Here is a 21837-nt window from a genome sequence, read left to right as displayed (position 1 = left end):
CAGAACATTTCTACATCAGACCACCGTATAGTACCTGGTGTGAACATTACATCTCTCACAATGCAATACAGCAGAACATTTCTACATCAGAGCACTGTATAGTACCCAGTGTGAACACTACATCTCTCACAATGCAATACAGAAGAACATTTCTACATCAGACCACTGTATAGTACCCGGTGTGAACACTACATCTCTCACAATGCAATACAGCAGAACAGTTCTACATCAGACCACTGTATAAGTACCCGGTGTGAACACCACATCTCACAATGCAATACAGCAGAACATTTCTACATCAGACCACTGTATAGTACCCGGTGTGAACACTACATCTCTCACAATGCAATACAGCGGAACATTTCTACATCAGACCACTGTATAGTACCCGGTGTGAACACTACATCTCTCACAATGCAATACAGCAGAACATTCCTACATCAGACCACTGTATAGTACCCGGTGTGAACATTACATCTCTCACAATGCAATACAGCAGAACATTTCTACATCAGACCACTGTATAGTACCCGGTGTGAACACTACATCTCTCACAATGCAATACAGCAGAACATTTCTACATCAGACCGCTGTATAGTACCTGGTGTGAACACTACATCTCTCACAATGCAATACAGCAGACCATGTCTACATCAGACCGCTGTATAGTACCTGGTGTGAACACTACATCTCTCACAATGCAATACAGCAGAACATGTCTACATCAGACCACTGTATAGTACCCGGTGTGAACACTACATCTCTCACAATGCAATACAGAAGAACATTCCTACATCAGACCACTGTATAGTACCCGGTGTGAACACCACATCTCTCACAATGCAACACAGCAGATCATTTCTACATCAGACCAATGTATAGTACCTGGTGTGAACACTACATCTCTCACAATGTAATACAGCAGAACATTTCTACATCAGACCACCGTATAGTACCTGGTGTGAACATTACATCTCTCACAATGCAATACAGCAGAACATTTCTACATCAGAGCACTGTATAGTACCCAGTGTGAACACTACATCTCTCACAATGCAATACAGAAGAACATTTCTACATCAGACCACTGTATAGTACCCGGTGTGAACACTACATCTCTCACAATGCAATACAGAAGAACATTCCTACATCAGACCACTGTATAGTACCCAGTGTGAACACTACATCTCTCACAATGCAATACAGCAGAACATTTCTACATCAGACCACTGTATAGTACCCGGAGTGAACACTACATCTCTCACAATGCAATACAGCAGAACATTCCTACATCAGACCACTGTATAGTATCTGGTGTGAACACTACATCTCTCACAATGCAATACAGCAGAACATTTCTACATCAGACCACTGTATAGTACCCGGTGTGAACACTACATCTCTCACAATGCAATACAGCAGAACATGTCTACATCAGACCACTGTATAGTACCTGGTGGGAACACTACATCTCTCACAATGCAATACAGCAGAACATGTCTACATCAGACCGCTGTATAGTACCTGGTGTGAACACTACATCTCTCACAATGCAATACAGCAGAACATTTCTACATCAGACCACTGTATAGTACCTGGTGTGAACACTACATCTCTCACAATGCAATACAGCAGAACATTTCTACATCAGACCACTGTATAGTACCCGGTGTGAACACTACATCTCTCACAATGCAATACAGCAGAACATTTCTACATCAGACCACCGTATAGTACCTGGTGTGAACATTACATCTCTCACAATGCAATACAGCAGAACATTTCTACATCAGAGCACTGTATAATACCCAGTGTGAACACTACATCTCTCACAATGCAATACAGAAGAACATTTCTACATCAGACCACTGTATAGTACCCGGTGTGAACACTACATCTCTCACAATGCAATACAGCAGAACATTCCTACATCAGACCACTGTATAGTACCCGGTGTGAACACCACATCTCTCACAATGCAACACAGCAGATCATTTCTACATCAGACCACTGTATAGTACCCGGTGTGAACACTACATCTCTCACAATGCAATACAGCAGATCATTTCTACATCAGACCACTGTATAGTATCTGGTGTGAACACTACATCTCTCACAATGCAATACAGCAGAACATTTCTACATCAGACCACTGTATAGTACCCGGTGTGAACACTACATCTCTCACAATGCAATACAGCAGAACATGTCTACATCAGACCACTGTATAGTACCCGGTGTGAACACTACATCTCTCACAATGCAATACAGCAGAACATGTCTACATCAGACCACTGTATAGTACCCGGTGTGAACACTACATCTCTCACAATGCAATACAGCAGAACATTTCTACATCAGACCACTGTATAGTACCTGGTGTGAACATTACATCTCTCACAATTCAATACAGCAGAACATTTCTACATCAGACCACTGTATAGTACCCAGTGTGAACACTACATCTCTCACAATGCAATACAGCAGAACATTTCTACATCAGACCACTGTATAGTACCCGGAGTGAACACTACATCTCTCACAATGCAATACAGCAGAACATTTCTACATCAGACCACTGTATAGTACCCGGTGTGAACACTACATCTCTCACAATGTAATACAGCAGAACATTCCTACATCTGACCACTGTATAGTACCTGGTGTGAACACTACATCTCTCACAATGCAATACAGCAGAACATGTCTACATCAGACCACTGTATAGTACCTGGTGTGAACACTACATCTCTCACAATGCAATACAGCAGACCATGTCTACATCAGACCGCTGTATAGTACCTGGTGTGAACACTACATCTCTCACAATGCAATACAGCAGAACATTTCTACATCAGACCACTGTATAGTACCTGGTGTGAACACTACATCTCTCACAATGTAATACAGCAGAACATTTCTACATCAGACCACTGTATAGTACCTGGTGTGAACACTACATCTCTCACAATGCAATACAGCAGAACATTTCTACATCAGACCACTGTATAGTACCCGGTGTGAACACTACATCTCTCACAATGCAATACAGCAGATCATTTCTACATCAGACCACTGTATAGTACCCGGTGTGAACACTACATTTCTCACAATGCAATACAGCAGAACATTTCTACATCAGACCACTGTATAGTACCCGGTGTGAACACTACATCTCTCACAATGCAGTACAGCAGAACATACCTGGTGTGAACACTACATCTCTCACAATGCAATACAGCAGAACATTTCTACATCAGACCACTGTATAGTACCCGGTGTGAACACTACATCTCTCACACTGCAATACAGCAGAACAGTTCTACATCAGACCACTGTATAAGTACCCGGTGTGAACACCACATCTCTCACAATGCAATACAGCAGAACATGTCTACATCAGACCGCTGTATAGTACCTGGTGTGAACACTACATCTCTCACAATGCAATACAGCAGAACATTTCTACATCAGACCACTGTATAGTACCTGGTGTGAACACTACATCTCTCACAATGCAATACAGCAGAACATGTCTACATCAGACCGCTGTATAGTACCTGGTGTGAACACTACATCTCTCACAATGCAATACAGCAGAACATTTCTACATCAGACCACTGTATAGTACCTGGTGTGAACACTACATCTCTCACAATGCAATACAGCAGAACATTTCTACATCAGACCACTGTATAGTACCCGGTGTGAACACTACATCTCTCACAATGCAATACAGCAGAACATTCCTACATCTGACCACTGTATAGTACCTGGTGTGAACACTACATCTCTCACAATGCAATACAGCAGAACATGTCTACATCAGACCACTGTATAGTACCTGGTGTGAACACTACATCTCTCACAATGCAATACAGCAGACCATGTCTACATCAGACCGCTGTATAGTACCTGGTGTGAACACTACATCTCTCACAATGCAATACAGCAGAACATTTCTACATCAGACCACTGTATAGTACCTGGTGTGAACACTACATCTCTCACAATGTAATACAGCAGAACATTTCTACATCAGACCACTGTATAGTACCTGGTGTGAACACTACATCTCTCACAATGCAATACAGCAGAACATTTCTACATCAGACCACTGTATAGTACCCGGTGTGAACACTACATCTCTCACAATGCAATACAGCAGATCATTTCTACATCAGACCACTGTATAGTACCCGGTGTGAACACTACATTTCTCACAATGCAATACAGCAGAACATTTCTACATCAGACCACTGTATAGTACCCGGTGTGAACACTACATCTCTCACAATGCAGTACAGCAGAACATTTCTACATCAGACCACTGTATAGTACCTGGTGTGAACACTACATCTCTCACAATGCAATACAGCAGAACATTTCTACATCAGACCACTGTATACTACCTGGTGTGAACACTACATCTCTCACAATGCAATACAGCAGAACATTTCTACATCAGACCACTGTATAGTACCCGGTGTGAACACTACATCTCTCACAATGCAATACAGCAGAACATTTCTACATCAGACCACTGTATAGTACCCGGTGTGAACACTACATCTCTCACAATGCAATACAGCGGAACATTTCTACATCAGACCACTGTATAGTACCCGGTGTGAACACTACATCTCTCACAATGCAATACAGCAGAACATTCCTACATCAGACCACTGTATAGTACCCGGTGTGAACATTACATCTCTCACAATGCAATACAGCAGAACATTTCTACATCAGACCACTGTATAGTACCCGGTGTGAACACTACATCTCTCACAATGCAATACAGCAGAACATGTCTACATCAGACCACTGTATAGTACCTGGTGTGAACACTACATCTCTCACAATGCAATACAGCAGAACATGTCTACATCAGACCACCGTATAGTACCTGGTGTGAACACTACATCTCTCACAATGCAATACTGCAGAACATTTCTACATCAGACCACTGTATAGTACCTGGTGTGAACACTACATCTCTCACAATGCAATACAGCATAACATTCCTACATCAGACCACTGTATAGTACCCGGTGTGAACACTACATCTCTCACAATGCAATACAGCAGAACATTTCTACATCAGACCACTGTATAGTACCCGGTGTGAACACTACATCTCTCACAATGCAATACAGCAGATCATTTCTACATCAGACCACTATATAGTACCCGGTGTGAACACTACATTTCTCACAATGCAATACAGCAGAAAATTTCTACATCAGACCAGACCACTGTATAGTACCTGGTGTGAACACTACATCTCTCACAATGCAATACAGCAGAACATGTCTACATCAGACCACCGTATAGTACCTGGTGTGAACACTACATCTCTCACAATGCAATACTGCAGAACATTTCTACATCAGACCACTGTATAGTACCCGGTGTGAACACTACATCTCTCACAATGCAATACAGCAGAACATTCCTACATCAGACCACTGTATAGTACCCGGTGTGAACATTACATCTCTCACAATGCAATACAGCAGAACATTTCTACATCAGACCACTGTATAGTACCCGGTGTGAACACTACATCTCTCACAATGCAATACAGCAGAACATGTCTACATCAGACCACTGTATAGTACCTGGTGTGAACACTACATCTCTCACAATGCAATACAGCAGAACATGTCTACATCAGACCACCGTATAGTACCTGGTGTGAACACTACATCTCTCACAATGCAATACTGCAGAACATTTCTACATCAGACCACTGTATAGTACCTGGTGTGAACACTACATCTCTCACAATGCAATACAGCATAACATTCCTACATCAGACCACTGTATAGTACCCGGTGTGAACACTACATCTCTCACAATGCAATACAGCAGAACATTTCTACATCAGACCACTGTATAGTACCCGGTGTGAACACTACATCTCTCACAATGCAATACAGCAGATCATTTCTACATCAGACCACTATATAGTACCCGGTGTGAACACTACATTTCTCACAATGCAATACAGCAGAAAATTTCTACATCAGACCAGACCACTGTATAGTACCTGGTTTGAACACTACATCTCTCACAATGCAATACAGCAGAACATTCCTACATCAGACCACTGTATAGTACCCGGTGTGAACACTGCATCTCTCACAATGCAATACAGCAGAACATGTCTACATCTGACCACTGTATAGTACCCGGTGTGAACATTACATCTCTCACAAAGCAATACTGCAGAACATTTCTACATCACACCACTGTATAGTACCTGGTGTGAACACTACATCTCTCACAATGCAATACAGCAGAACATTTCTACATCAGACCACTGTATACTACCTGGTGTGAACACTACATCTCTCACAATGCAATACAGCAGAACATTTCTACATCAGACCACTGTATAGTACCCGGTGTGAACACTACATCTCTCACAATGCAATACAGCGGAACATTTCTACATCAGACCACTGTATAGTACCCGGTGTGAACACTACATCTCTCACAATGCAATACTGCAGAACATTTCTACATCAGACCACTGTATAGTATCCGGTGTGAACACTACATCTCTCACAATGCAATACTGCAGAACATTTCTACATCAGACCACTGTATAGTACCTGTGTGAACACTACATCTCTCACAATGCACTACAGCAGAACATTTCTACATCAGACCACTGTATAGTGCCCGGTGTGAACACCACATCTCTCACAATGCAATACAGCAGAACATTTCTACATCAGACCACTGTATAGTACCCGGTGTGAACACTACATCTCTCACAATGCAATACAGCAGAACATTTCTACATCAGACCACTGTATAGTACCCGGTGTGAACACTACATCTCTCACAATGCAATACAGCAGATCATTTCTACATCAGACCACTGTATAGTACCTGGTGTGAACACTACATCTCTCACAATGCAATACAGCAGAACATTTCTACATCAGACCACTGTATAGTACCCGTTGTGAACACTACATCTCTCACAATGCAATACAGAAGAACATTTCTACATCAGACCACTGTATAGTACCTGGTGTGAACACTACATCTCTCACAATGCAATACAGCAGAACATTCCTACATCAGACCACTGTATAGTACCCGGTGTGAACACTACATCTCTCACAATGCAATACAGCAGAACATTTCTACATCAGACCACTGTATAGTGCCCGGTGTGAACACTACATCTCTCACAATGCAATACAGCAGAACATGTCTACATCAGACCACTGTATAGTACCCGGTGTGAACACTACATCTCTCACAATGCAATACAGCAGAACATGTCTACATCAGACCACTGTATAGTACCCGGTGTGGACACTACTTCTCTCACAATGCAATACAGCAGAACATTTCTACATCAGACCACTGTATAGTACCCGGTGTGAACACTACATCTCTCACAATGCAATACAGCAGAACATTTCTACATCAGACCGCTGTATAGTACCCGGTGTGAACACTACATCTCTCACAATGCAATACAGCAGAACATGTCTACATCAGACCACTGTATAGTACCCGGTGTGAACACTACATCTCTCACAATGCAATACAGCAGAACATGTCTACATCAGACCACTGTATAGTACCTGGTGTGAACACTACATCTCTCACAATGCAATACAGCAGAACATGTCTACATCAGACCACTGTATAGTACCCAGTGTGAACACTACATCTCTCACAATGCAATACAGCAGAACATTCCTACATCAGACCACTGTATAGTACCCGGTGTGAACACTACATCTCTCACAATGCAATACAGCAGAAAATTCCTACATCAGACCACTGTATAGTACCCGGTGTGAACACTACATCTCTCACAATGCAATACAGCAGAACATTCCTACATCAGACCACTGTATAGTGCCCGGTGTGAACACTACATCTCTCACAATGCAATACTGCAGAACATTTCTAAATCAGACCGCTGTATAGTACCTGGTGTGAACACTGCATCTCTCACAATGCAATACAGCAGAACATTTCTACATCAGACCACTGTATAGTACCTGGTGTGAACATCACATCTCTCACAATGCAATACAGCAGAACATTTCTACATCAGACCACTGTATAGTACCCGGTGTGAACACTTTACCTCTTGTCTCCTCTTACGTTTTCACAGCAGCGTGAGGCGCAGGATCCAGCAGGAAATCGCCCGGACGTTTGATCTCGACGCCATCTCTCTGCACCTCACTAAACCCACCTTCTTCTCCCGCATGAACAGCTCCGATGCCAAAACCAGCCATGACGAGTACTGGCACCCTCATATCGACAAGGTGAGGAGACCGCCATTACACTGCCCATAGTGGCTGTCACCCAGCTTTCCAGAGACCCTGAATGGAAGCTACACCTGTACACTGTTCTCCCACATGAATCAGGAGGATTAGGATGAGCAGTTATAAGAACTAGTCAGATTGCGTTCAATGAAGGTTGTATTGTTGCTGCTCATGGGCCGGCAGTAGGATATAGCCGTATTCTTGGGGATATATTTTACCCCCCCCAGCATCAGGGGGCATGACGGATATCTAATATTTGTCCTGGAAATGCGCTTTATTGGATCTCCGGCCGTGAATCTGTTTAACCAGTTGACTGCTGCTCCGCTCCTGATCTCTCTCTATGGCACATAGGAGTGGGGGCTGCATTGTATTATGGTGCCCATCGAGGGGCCCAACACAGAGACCCATGTATTCTGATAAGTATATGGAGAGAAGAAGTGATATCAAAGCCTATTGACATTGCTTAGTCACAGCAGAACAGAGTATTTGAGGGGTGCTTATATGGTCCCCTCGTGGTGATGTTAGTAAGGACAGGGCTGCGTATAACAAGTGTCAATGTGGGGTGGAGAATGGGGGCAAGTTGGAGTTCACTGTGGAAGGAGCATGGTCTCCAGCAGCACAGAGTTTTTCAGGAGAGGAGTGTACTGTTCGTGTGGGAGGTCACAGATTGAGAACTACATATTGGAAGTAGCAGTGTCCTCCCAGCAGTACAGAGTATTTCAGGAGATGAGGGTGCTGATATTGTGGAAGGTCACAGACTGGGAGGTACATAGTGGAAGGAGCAGTGTCTTCAGCAGTACAGAGTATTTCAGGAGAGGGTTGTGCTGATCTTATCGGAGGTCACAGACTGAGAGTTACTTAGTGTAAGGAGCCGGGTCCACAGCAGCACAGAGTATAGCAGGAGAGAAGGATGCTGATCCTGTGGCGGTTCACAGACTGAGTTACATAGTGGAAGGACCAGGGTCCCCCAGCAGCACAGAGTATTCCAGGATAGAAGTGTACTGTTTTTGTGGGAGGCCACAGACTGAGAGATACATAGTGTGAGAAGCAGGGTTCCCCAGCTGCACAGAGTATTTCAGAAGATGTGTGCTGAAATTGTGGCACGTCACAGACTGAGAGTTACATAATGGAAGGAAAATTGGTCCTCAGCAGCACAGATTATTATTTCAGGAGATCATTTTGCTGATCTTGTGGGGGAGGGGGCTGTCCTCTCTTGTCACAAACTGCATCAGGTTACCTGATAGTCCCTGTTTCCCGGTATGTAGCAGTGCTGAAATTGTAATCGAACTGCCCTTTTTGCGCTGAATGATATTTACCTGCAGTCCTATGTAAATCACAGATCACACATTACATTTCATGATGTGCCAAATGCCAAACTCAGCTCTGCTACCGTACATCTGTATACATGGAAGCAGAGTGCTTCACTATGACCCCCACCAAGTATTTAGTAGAGACTTGTGGACCCGTCGGGCAGGTGAGTCATCCAATATTTCACACTACACCGACACCGGGTCCAGGGGGAAACGGCTGCGGGAAGGAATAATTAACCCCTCCTCCACCTCCGGTCCTGCAGCATCTTCAGAAATGTTGTCGGTAATAGAGGTCAGAGGTGATCTCCGCGCTCACCTCCGGCTATGAGTCAGGCAGTTAATCCCTATTGTCAGCGCAGCTCGTAATGTGACACACATGACTACTGCACCTGCAGCACAGCATAGAGCTGGCGGGGCTGGGGTGGGGGGAGATGCTGCTTGACCTGTAGAATTGAATCCTTATCACAATCTATTTCCCTTCTGACATTGCACCCTGGGGGGGAGGGGAGCGACGAAATAAGATACAGAATTCATTATACAGTAGCGGGTGCGGGGGATTAAGGGTCCAGACATTGCTGGTGATGGGTATGAATGTGATGTAGATGTAATTAAAGGGACCACGTCACCTTATTATGTGGCTCTCATGGTCGGGCATATAAATGGAGTGGCTGAGAACGATCTAATGCAATATCTACGTCCCCCTGGATGTCTCCTAACAGATATGAATGTAATCCTTCCCGGAGATAAGCGGCGCTAAACACGCCACATAGACGCTTATCTCCGGCTCCATTGAAATAACATGCGGAACCATACACTATGTTTATATGAGTCACAGCAGGGGACACTCCAGTAATAAGATTGCTGTTCCGTACGGTAGAAAGCAGCTGCTGTTTATGGCAGCCTGTATTCTGTCTATGGAGCTGCAGACACAGGCTGCCATAAAACAGCAGACAGCGCAGTCCCGACACTGTCCTGCGCTAAAGGGAAAATTATTTATCAACATAAACCGGTTTTGTCTGGGAGGCAGAATCTATTGTTTTACCTTCCGCCTAATAAGGAACCTTGCTGTCAGTGAATGGAAACATTCTTGTCATCTCAGTACAGACCTAATACGTCTGACAGCTGAGAGTTCGTTACAATTGCATCCAGTCTAGACAAACCTCTGTGAGATAAACAGGCTGATAAATTTTACCTGCACTGATACATTGTAACAAACTACCAGGACAGGAGAGAAATTTGTGCTGCTGAAGTGTTTAGGTCGCGGAGGAACAGGACTAGGTTTGTATACGTTTTTTAAACCATAAATGTAGATAAGAATGTTTCATCCACTGACAGCAAGCAGAGATCTTGAAAATGGTGTTACAATATAGAGTAAAATTCCTTTTATCTGAAATGATGAAGTACTGATGATTGCTGTAACATGCAGTTAAATGGGTTCTCCGGGACTTAGGATAGGCTATCAATTTTGTATAAGTGGGGGTCTGACTTCTAGGACCCCCCACCGATCAGCACAGTGAGGGGGAAAGGAAAGTGCCGGTGTGCTTAGGTAAACAGTGAAGGGGTAGCGGAGCTTTTAGGATCTTCCGTTATGCTGATAAAGTTAAACCATCAGTGTTATTGTATGTCTGTAATAAAACCATAGCTACCTGTTGCCGCCACTAGGGGGCAGGCCTAGGAATGTTCCTTTTGCCCCTTTGGCTGTAGAAGAGAAGGGAAGTGACAGCTGCATTTGAGCTCCTGCATGTGTGACAGTCTAGTTGCTAGGGATACGCTGCTTAGCAACTACTACCATATATGGGGTTGTCAGGCATTGAGTCCTTAGTAACCAGGCTGTCTTCGGTGACTCAGGTCTTCAGCTGACGAGAAGGGGCGAGGATGGAAGGTGATGAGGGCAAACATGGCAGGTAGAGACATGAAACGTTTATCCCAAGGATTGCTTCTCTATGAAGATCTGGAGCGGGCGTCTCAGCATTTCTGCCTGTGTAGATCCTGGAGAATGTGATGTTTAGCTTGGACCTTATTATTTTATTTTTCCATCTCTTTCGCTGGGTGACCGCCACAGAACCTCTACAGCTCTGCTACATCCTTCTAGTCTAATCTCCTGTCTGTTTGATCAGGGCAGATCACTGCAGAGTCTGGCATGGTTTGACACCAAGAATGACATGAAGTCAGGGTGTAGAGTCCGGCCAGGCATCTGTCTGACGTTACCGTGGCGGAATATCAAGAGCCGCAGACACATGGTGGTCACCACCGCACCACATGACTAGATCGCTGATACTATTCCTACATGTCAGGGGAAATTATGGCAAAAACAAGAAGCATTGTGGAAAAAAAAAAATCCCCTCACTCCTCTCCTGAAATACTCTGTACTGCTGGTGACCCTGCTCCTTACACTATGTATCTCAGTCTGTCTACTCCCAGAAGATCAGCACAATCCTCTACTGAAATACTCTGTGCTGCTGGGGACCCTGCTCCTTCCACTATGTAACACTTAGTCTGCGACCTTCCACAATATTAGCACACTACTTTCCTGAAATACTCTGCACTGCAGGGGGTCCTTCTTCTTCCACTAGGTAAGAATCAGTCTGTGATCTGCTATAAGATCAGTACGCTCATCTCCTGAAATACTCTGTGCTGACTCTGCTCCTTCTACTGTGTAACTTGCAGCCTGTGACCTCCTACAAGATCAGCGCACTCCTCTGAAATACTTTGTGCTGCTAGAGACCCTGCTCCTTCCACTAGGTTACTCTTAGGGTATGTTCACACGCTGAGCCAAAAACGTCTGAAAATACGGAGCTGTTTTCAAGGGAAAACAGCCCCTGATTTTCAGACGTTTTTTGTGCAACTCACGTTTTTCGCGCCGTTTTCGCGCCGTTTTTTCGGCCGTTTTTGGAGCTTTTTTCAATAGAGTCTATGAGAAAACGGCTCCAAAAACGTCCCAAGAAGTGTCCTGCACTTCTTTTGACAAGGCTATAATTTTACGCGTCGTCTTTTGACAGCTGTCAAACGACGACGCGTAAATTACAGGTCGTCGGCACAGTACGTCGGCAAACCCATTCAAATGAATGGGCAGATGTTTGCCGACGTATTGGAGCCGTATTTTCAGGCGTAAATGGAGGCATAATACGCCTCGTTTACGCCTGAAAATAGGTTGTGTGAACCCAGCCTTAGTCTCCATCAGTAAACAGGTCACTGCATCCCTCAAGATCAGCACACTCCTTTCCTAAAATACTCTATTCTGCTTGGAGACCTGGCTCCTTCCACTATGTTACTCTTAGTCTGCGACCTCCCACAAGATCATCACCTTCCTCTGCTTAAATACACTGTTCTGCGGTGTACTCTTTCAGTATGTCTCCATTCTCCTCTTCCCATCATGACACTATGTCAAAGATTCCAATTCTGACCTGGACTTGCGCTGGTTAAGGAGGTGGAAACAACAAGCAGGCAGGTGTCCCTAAGTGTCTCTGCCATGACCGATTTTGTCTAATCACTAATGTAGGTTATACAGTATGGTGGGTAGTGGCCCTTTAAATAGTCACCCTCTGCCTGCCCTGTAGATGACTATGTGCTTCTCTTCATTTATACTAGAGAGTATGTCCCCATAATGTTATCATTACTGCGCTCCTAGCAGCCGCTGCTCCTGTACATCTTTTATTTTGCGTTGACGTATCACTGGTCCTCATATAATGGGCCGACCTGCTCAGGCCTATTTTCAAAGAATATTTCAGAAAAGACATCAATCACGTAACCTCTCTGGGCTAACACTTACACAGGTAATAGGGTTTTATATGAGAGTTCTCACCCTACTGACACCATGTGAGCCCAATGACCGGCCCATCCTCTGCGGACAATAGAAAACTCACGAGCCACCTGAAGGGAAAATTAGAGCTTTTTACCATCCCACAAATGAAAAGCAATTGCTTGATGACCCATAAGATTATCAGATCCATGGATTGTCTCACCCCGCTCAGGGATAGAGGCGGGGAGGGTCAGGATTATTAATGGGTGCAAGGTGACCAAGTGGCCCACAATGTCAACAACTATTTTATGCTTTTAAGATGGCATTTCTGTGAAGGACAGAATGGGGTTGAATTTCTGCTCGATGATATGGGCAGTGCATTTCAATATATGACAGGGAGTAGGGGAGTATAGGTGCAGTTTCAAATCCATCTAGTGTAATACATAAATGTAAGATGGGGAGGAAGGGTATTCAGCTGCAGTGTCAAATCCATCTACAGTAATACATAAATGTAAGATGGGGAGGAGAGGGATACAGCTACAGTATGAACCCCACCTAGTGTAATACATAAATGTAAGATGTGGAGGAGGGGGATGCATCTACAGTATCAAATCCATCTAGTGTAATACAAAAATGTAAGATGGGGAGGAGGGGGGTGCAGCTGCAGTATCAAATCCATCTAGTGTAATACAAAATTGTAAGATGGGGAGGAGGGGGATGCAGCTGCAGTATCAAATCCATCTAGTGTAATACAAAAATTAAAGATGGGGAGGAGGGGGATGCAGCTGCAATATCAGATCCATCTAGTGTAATACAAAAATGTAAGATGGTTAGGAGGGGGATGCAGCTGCAGTATCAAATCCATCTAGTGTAATACAAAAATGTAAGATGTGGAGGAGGGGAATGCAGCTGCAGTATCAAATCCATCTAGTGTAATACAAAAAATAAAGATGGGGAGGAGGGGGATACAGCTACAGTATCAAATTCATCTAGTGTAATACAGAAATGTAAGATGGGGATACAGCTACAGCATCAGATCCATCTAGTGTAATACAGAAATGTAAGATGGGGAGGAGGGAGATACAGCCGCAGTATGAAACCCAACTAGTGTAATGCATAAATATAAGATGGGGAGGAGGGGTATGCAGTTGCAGTATCAAATCCATCTAGTGTAATACAGAAATGTAAGATGGGGATGAGGGGGATACAGCCGCGGTATATGAGAGAGGGGAGAGGGAGCATCATAGAGCTCAGAGTACAGCTATTACCTCACACCACTCAGCGAAATAGACCCAAACTCTGCAGGTTACCCGCAACATATCTGGCTCCACTACATCTAATACACATCTATAGCTGCATAAGGAGGGATATTTTATTTTTTTAATAATAGGTAAACATTTAAAGCCCCCCCCCTTTGTTTACAGTCAGAGGCTGAAAACTCACCCTGACCTAGTCCTGCTCGCGTAGCGGAGTTCAAATCCCTTGATATACCTTTAATTATAATTATAGATGCTATTTATATAACTCATACTAGAAACGCTCAATGGATTACTACTCCTACTGGGTGAAATTCAGTTCAATTCTCATAGAAAACAAAGCAATTATACCCATTGTGTTCAATCACCGACTCTGCAGCGAAAATCTTCAATGAATTGGAAAAAAGAACCGAGAACCCAGTGATGATTCATTGACTAACAAGTGGCGTTGAAGGTCGACAGAGGGGTGACAGGGTAGTCACAGGGGTAGTCGTCACATTCGAGTAGCTATACAATGGCCCCTACAAAAAAATCAATCGAAGGATCTTAACCGCCAGATCTCATAACTTTGGGGCAATGAGATCTCACACATTTGGGTCATACAAGGGATATGTAACCTGTTGCTGTGTTATGCTGCTCTTACAGGGCACCATATTAAGGGTTTTCTTAAAGGGTTTGTCCAGTTTAGAAAACCCATTTCATATACCCTATTATAAATAGAGGAGGGTCCCCGGTTCAGGATCCTCATCTCTGGGCCAGAGTGGAGAGCAGTTACAAAGAGCGTCTCTTGCTCTGGAAGACCTGTCCTCCAATGATACGAATGGACACCGTGTAATGCTTCATTTCTCCTGTGGTGGCTCTGCAGCAAAAATGAGCACTTACCACAGATTACAGCTGATCGCTGGGGGTCCCAACATGGAGTTACTTTGTGATGAGCTTATTGTCAAGGGAGTCTTCTAACAAATAGGAATTATCCATAGCGGAGAACCCCTAAAACAGATTAGAAAATATTAGGCTTAAAGGGGTTTTCCCAAAATCCTAAATTTATTTATTAATCATTTTCTGATCACTGGACTTTCACCGATTGTGAGAACGGGGGTCCCGAATTCCCAGATCCTCCTTACTTCTTGACGGCAGTGAGAAGGACATTGAATGGCACGGTGGTCAAGGAAAGCGCTGTTTTCGTCATTCCCATAGACTTTGAAAGGAGTGGCAGTGCGCATGTGTGATCGCCGCTCCATTCAAGATCCTCCTCACTGCTGCCCCCTGCAGTGAGGAGGAATAGGAGGTTCGGTATCCGCTGTTCTCACAATCAATGGGGGTCTACGATCAGAAAATTATCACCTATTCTGTGGATAATAATGATTCTTCGAAAACCGCTTTAAAGTGTAAGATTTCCTTTTTGTATCTCCTAGTAGTAGGATCTAAGGAATGCAATGGGGGGGGGGGACGGGGACGGGACGGACGTCCCTAATCTCTGTTAGCCAGAGCTACAAAGAGTGTCTCTTGCTCTAGTGGACCTTGTGTTTCCGTTACATGGACGGCCCACAGATTTCAAGGGACTTTTCATTGTAGGGTGATAAAGAGCCTGAGAAATTTCCTTAACTACCCACACATGGAGAGATTAGATGAGATAATGCTGAGATTTCCTGCTGTGGGAGAGGCAGATAGAGCTGCTTTATTCAGTGTTTGGACACAGAGTTTCACCTGGCTGCTTGGTAAAGCACAGAGAGTGGAGAACTGATATAGTAATAAGTAATAATTTTGCTTAGGGCTCAGAGTAGCTTCCCTGCATATTACATGGGGGATTTTTATAAATTTCCGGGGAGGGGGAGGGGTTAAAAACCAGAAAATTAAGAATAAGGACTCACTGGTCACGGAGACCTCTGTTATCCATTGCACTTGACTTTGTAAATGCCCCTGAATGCAGCTCTTGCTCTTAGTGTAATTGTAGCAATTATACGACGTAATTATCCATTGATTGGCGCAGTTATCCGCCGCGATAAAGAGCTGCCAATTGCTAAAGTGCTCACATCTGGAGATGGCTCCTACAGCATCTAATGTATAACCTCTTACCTAAGCATCAATTAAAGGGATCTATATGACATGAAGGCTTTTATTTATAATCACATTCCTAGTCGTGACTTACTTACCCCTTCTCCAGCCCCAGGTAAGGGATTAGTCTATAAATTTTGACCTCTGGACCTTTAAGGGTTCTCCGCCTTGGACAAGCTCTACGTGTAAGAAAGGCTCCTCGACAATAAACAGTACTCCCCCCAGCGATCAGCTGTAATCTTCCAGAAAACCTGGCAGTAAGTTTTTAATTTCCCTGCAGCGCCACCACAGGAGAAATTAAGCATTGCACAATGCCCATTCGAATCAATGGATTGTCTGTGTAGTTTAGGACAGGACAGGTCCTCCAGAGTTAGAGATGGTCCTCCACTCAAGCCAAAAGATGAGGATCCAGAATCTATTTCCATACACCCTATTAGGGAATGCTGAGATAATAGAGGGGGGTCCTCTGTTCAGGATCCTCATCTCTTGGCCAGAGTGGAAGACGGTTACAAAGAGTGTCTCTCGCTCTGGAGGACCTGTCCTGTCCTGCATTACACAGGCAACCCATTGATATGGATGGACACTGTAATGTTTAACTTCCCCTGTGGTCGCGCTGCAGGGAAATGTAACACTTCCTGCCAGGTATCTTCACAGATTACAGATGATCGCTGGGGATACAAGGAGGAGGACACTTTGTGATTCGCTTATCGTGAAGGGACCCTTTTTGCAAGTAGGGATTGTCCAAGCAGAGAACCCTTTTAACTCAGAATTCTCTAATAGGGTATGTGAAAATGGATATTCTAAACTGGTATATGAATGTCATAATAGTGGGCCCTTCCATTATTACCCCCCCCCCCCCGAGTAACAAAAAGCCGCTCTTGCGCTGGAGGACCCAGCCTGTCCATGAATCACATGGTCGACCATTCATTTAAAGGGGAAATGTCTGGTCAGACGAAACTTATCCCACCGATATCAGCTGGTTCCTGAATCCGGACTGAGCCTTGACAGCCATTTAGCAGAGCCAAGTAGGCTCACTTGATACTACCCCAAAGACCTGGATCCTTATGAACAGGAAGTCCTGACTTTCAGGAGTTGTGGGCGGGGCTTGTCTGGTCTACCAATTGAGACTTTGAGATAATTTAAGGCTGAATATAATTGATGTGGTGTCTCTCCATCTTCAGGTGACCTACGGATCTTTTGACTACACCTCCTTGCTCTATCTGTCCGACTACTCCAAAGACTTTGGCGGAGGAAGGTTCATATTCATTGATGAAAAGACCAACAGTACGGTGGAGCCGAGACTCGGTAAGAACATCAAACCTTGAGGAGCTCCTCAAGAGAGTCCTTTCATGGTAAATTTCCCCTTTAAGAAAAAGTAGCACCACCTGGTTCTCAATGTCATATAACGGTGAAACGTTCTTCTCCTCGTCTCAGCTGGAGAAGGAATATTGAAGTCTCGGTATGTTCTTGAGTTACTGATTGGGAAGTACTTGACCCAAGATGAATCCGAGCTCTTGAACTTTAGATTCTTAAAGGAAAACTCCAGTCGTAAATTAAAAATGGTGTAACACTAAGGCTATGTTCACACGCTGAGTCAAAAACGTCTGAAAATATGGAGCTGTTTTCAAGGGAAAACAGCTCCTGATTTTCTGACGTTTTTTAAGCCACTCGCGATTGGTAGCGACTTGTCACCCCTACCACTTCTACAGGTCACTAAATGAGTCAGACTCCACCCCCTTTATGTTTAGCTCTACAACTCTTATTGTATATGATAGCGGAGCTTCACCAAGCTGGTCAAAATGTGTCATATACCCTATAGGGAAAGTCTGGGTTAATAGTTGGGGGGGGATCCCCTGTTTAGGATCCTCGTCTCTTGGCCAGACCATCTCTCGTTCTGGACGACCTGTCCTGTCCAGTATTACATAGACAACCTATTGATATGACTGAACATTGTGTAATTCTTTATTTCTCCTGTGGTGGCGCTGGAGAGGAACTAAACACTTACTGCCAGGTTTACTTACAAATTGCAGCTGAACATTGGGGTTCCCAGCAGGAGGACACATTATGATCAGCTTATTTTGAAGGGATCCTTCTAAAAATTAGGGATTGTCCAAAGCGGAGAACCTTTCTAATATACCTACCTTACGGAATGTTCGGAATCTTGGGTGATGACGTCACATCATAAGATCATGGTGGCCAATCACTGGCGTCCACGGCGGTGTTTGGTTTATAGTGACATCATGCCTCCACTACTGGAGTTGTGATGTCATTCATAAGTTATTCCACATAAAGTGCAGCGGAATAGGAAAAGTAAGGGAATTAGAAAGTTATGAATTGCCGATCAGCTGCTCATTTTCGCTGCAGTGGCCACTACAGGGGAAATAAGGTATTGCATGCACCCATTCAAAACGATGCCCAGCCATGTAATATATGGACGGACCAAGTCTCACTAATATGAGGTTAGAAAACCCCTTAAAAAATATGGAGGAAGGAATGAGGGGCATTAGTACTCCATTACCCCATGTATATTTTTTTGTATATTATGATATCCGCATATTGGGGTATGATCACGAGGCAGGAAGCAGTACCGCAACCTCATCTGCAAAAAACGGGGTATTTTCTTAAAGGGACAGTGCCAGGAATCTCTCCTGTGGTTGATTATCCTTGTTCTCATGTTTTAGACCTCAGCGTCCCCCCGTCTCCTCTTGCTTCTTACAGTTTGCCGTCGTCTAATTTACCATTTAGCGTCTTTTCAAAATACAATTATGTCTTAAAGTTCACATTTAATTACTTTTGAGTTTTACTAATCAGACCAATTTATTTTTTAATTATAGCCGTTACCATAGAAGTGCGGTCATGTAACTAATTCCTCGATTCACTTCTTCCTATAGTCATCCGTCTTGTAATATTCCACCCCTCCCCCCGCTTCCGCACTTCTTTAATAGCATCTATAGCAACCTTTAATATTAACCCCTCCACCACCGAACCGCTCCCGTGCCGAAACGTATTGCCGGATTGTCACCTGCTGCTTCTGCAGCTGGTGGATTCGAGTTTATTAGATCCAAGTCCTTCAGTTCAGTTCAATATAAACGTCTCTACGTAGGAAATGATTGCGGGGGTGGAGGGGAAGGTAATTTAATAAGGCTCCTCCGAGCATGTGTGAATTTCCTTATTATGTTGAGACGAGTCATGACGTCCGTCATTATCGGCATACGATGATTGGAATGAAACCAATGCAGTAACATCAATCCGGGATCTGATCGTTCAGAAATTCTCCTACTATGGCGTATAATTGCCTAAAAAACAGAACAAAAGAAACCAAAGTCTTAGTGAAATAAAGACAATATAGAACGTCTTCTCATTATCTTACCCTTATACAGTCGTAAGGGTTTTAGTTTTCCGTCTACATAACACTATGAGGGCTTGTTTTTTGTGGGACGAGTTGTCGTTTTTCACGGCACCATTTAATATATCGCATTATGTACAGGGAAACTGCAAAAAATTATCTGTGGAGTGGAATGGGCAAAAAGGCGCCGATTCGCCGCCATTGTTTTTGGGGTTTTGCTGATACAGCATTCATGGTGCGGTAAAAACGACATGTAGACTTTTATTCTACGGGTTTATATGATTACGGCGATACCAAATTTGTATATCGTTTTTATGTTTTTAGAAAGAAAAAAACAATTTTTTGGAGATAAAAAATAGTTTTGTGTCGCCATAGTCTGAGAGCCATAACTTTTTTATTTTTTCGTTGATTGAGAGGTACGAAGGTTTATTTTTGTGGGGCTGTAGTTTTCATTGGTACTTTAACGGATGCGGGGATGCCGGTTATGTTCATTTTTATTTTTTTAAGCAATATAAAAAACTTTTTGTTTATTTTTTATTAGTCCTCCTATGGGACTTGAACCAGCAATCGTTGGATCGAACCAGCGATCGTTGGATCGAACCAGCGATCGTTGGATCGAACCAGCGATCGTTGGATCGCTTGCACTATACATGATTTTGACAGTCTCCTATGAAGCTCCCCCTCCGGCACTTCACATTTATGGAGCACCTTCATGGAATTTTGCATCAAAGTGTAACATTGTGTAAAAAATGCATAAAATGTCATGTTGGAGGCTAAAAGTCGGACCCAAGAAGAGTCTGAGACGCAAAACACCTCCTAAGGAGAAAAGTACGAGATGTGTAGAGATCATATAAGGGGGGTGATAACATATAGAAAAGCCCCTGCGTCCCCTCCCCTGGGGTAATTGAAGACTGTAGAGTGGAAGAGATGACAGTACTGATCTTTCTTCGTGCTCTCACTTGCAGCTCCTTAACCCTCCTACCCTCTCATGACGTTTTACATACTTCCTTGGCTGTTAAAGGTGAAAATACTTAGTCCTTAATAGGTTAAAAATGATGCATATACTCCGATGGATACTTGATAAATACTGAAACTCTCCCCAATCTACAACACCTATCATCATCAGGCCTTGACGACTGCTGCGGCCCCAACCTGAGACGCCATTCGCTGCCACCGCCTCTGGCGCGGTTCATTGAGTCGTAACTGGTGGAGATTTCACTCATATACCTAAACGGCATAAATGACCGTATATAATAGAAATGATTCCGGCGCACACCTTGTAATTACATGGACTGATGTATTTTATAAGAAAGATCCCCGCTGCGTAATACACGAGGCAGCCATTAATTATAAGCTTCGTACTATGAAGCGCACACATCTAATATGACTTGTAGACGTGTAATGTGATACGTGTATTTACTCCGCTGCTCCGGAGTCGGGGTAACGCTCTACAGTGTAAATAACTCCTCTACATGTAACGCAATACGTAGAATAATGACTCACTACTGGAAGGAAATAGTTGAAATACGTTACATTACTTATCTTGTTCTGATCCTATATTGTACTCCAGAGCTGCATTCACAATTCTACAGGGTGCAGAGCTGAAATCTTTACCTCCCCTGCTTGTTCAGTGTCTGCACAGAGATTGTACCGGTAATTTGCCTTCTGAAAAGTGTAGTCTTTACACCAGTCACTGCACCCCCCCCCCTCCATTATATAAGCTTAGCTAACAGGGGTGTGTCTGACAGCAGACAGCAAGCTTGTCGACTGTTTCCAATAGCAACCAACAGAACTGGAATATAATACCGGAGAATAGGAT

At 43.8% G+C, this 21837-nt stretch overlaps 1 protein-coding gene across 4 annotated transcripts in view; it reads left to right on the top strand.

Moving 5' to 3' along the window:
- The window catches only part of OGFOD3 (2-oxoglutarate and iron dependent oxygenase domain containing 3), a 94878-nt gene that overhangs the window by 34271 nt on the left and 38770 nt on the right, over positions 1-21837 (top strand). For all 4 annotated transcript variants that reach the window (XR_012851686.1, XR_012851687.1, XM_075846483.1 and 1 more), the window contains exons 7-8: positions 8159-8312; positions 17854-17977. Coding sequence is in view for 2 of the 4 variants with exons in the window: in XM_075846483.1 (XP_075702598.1) it covers positions 8159-8312; positions 17854-17977 (278 nt within the window). In the remaining 2 variants the exon portion in view is untranslated. The remainder of the gene's footprint in view (positions 1-8158; positions 8313-17853; positions 17978-21837) is intronic.

Source organism: Rhinoderma darwinii, chromosome 13 (genome assembly GCF_050947455.1).
Source record: "Rhinoderma darwinii isolate aRhiDar2 chromosome 13, aRhiDar2.hap1, whole genome shotgun sequence".
In the NCBI taxonomy this organism is placed as follows: Eukaryota; Metazoa; Chordata; class Amphibia; order Anura; family Rhinodermatidae; genus Rhinoderma; species Rhinoderma darwinii.
Note: the sequence above shows the minus strand (reverse complement) of the source record. Positions and strands in the feature narration are given on the sequence as shown.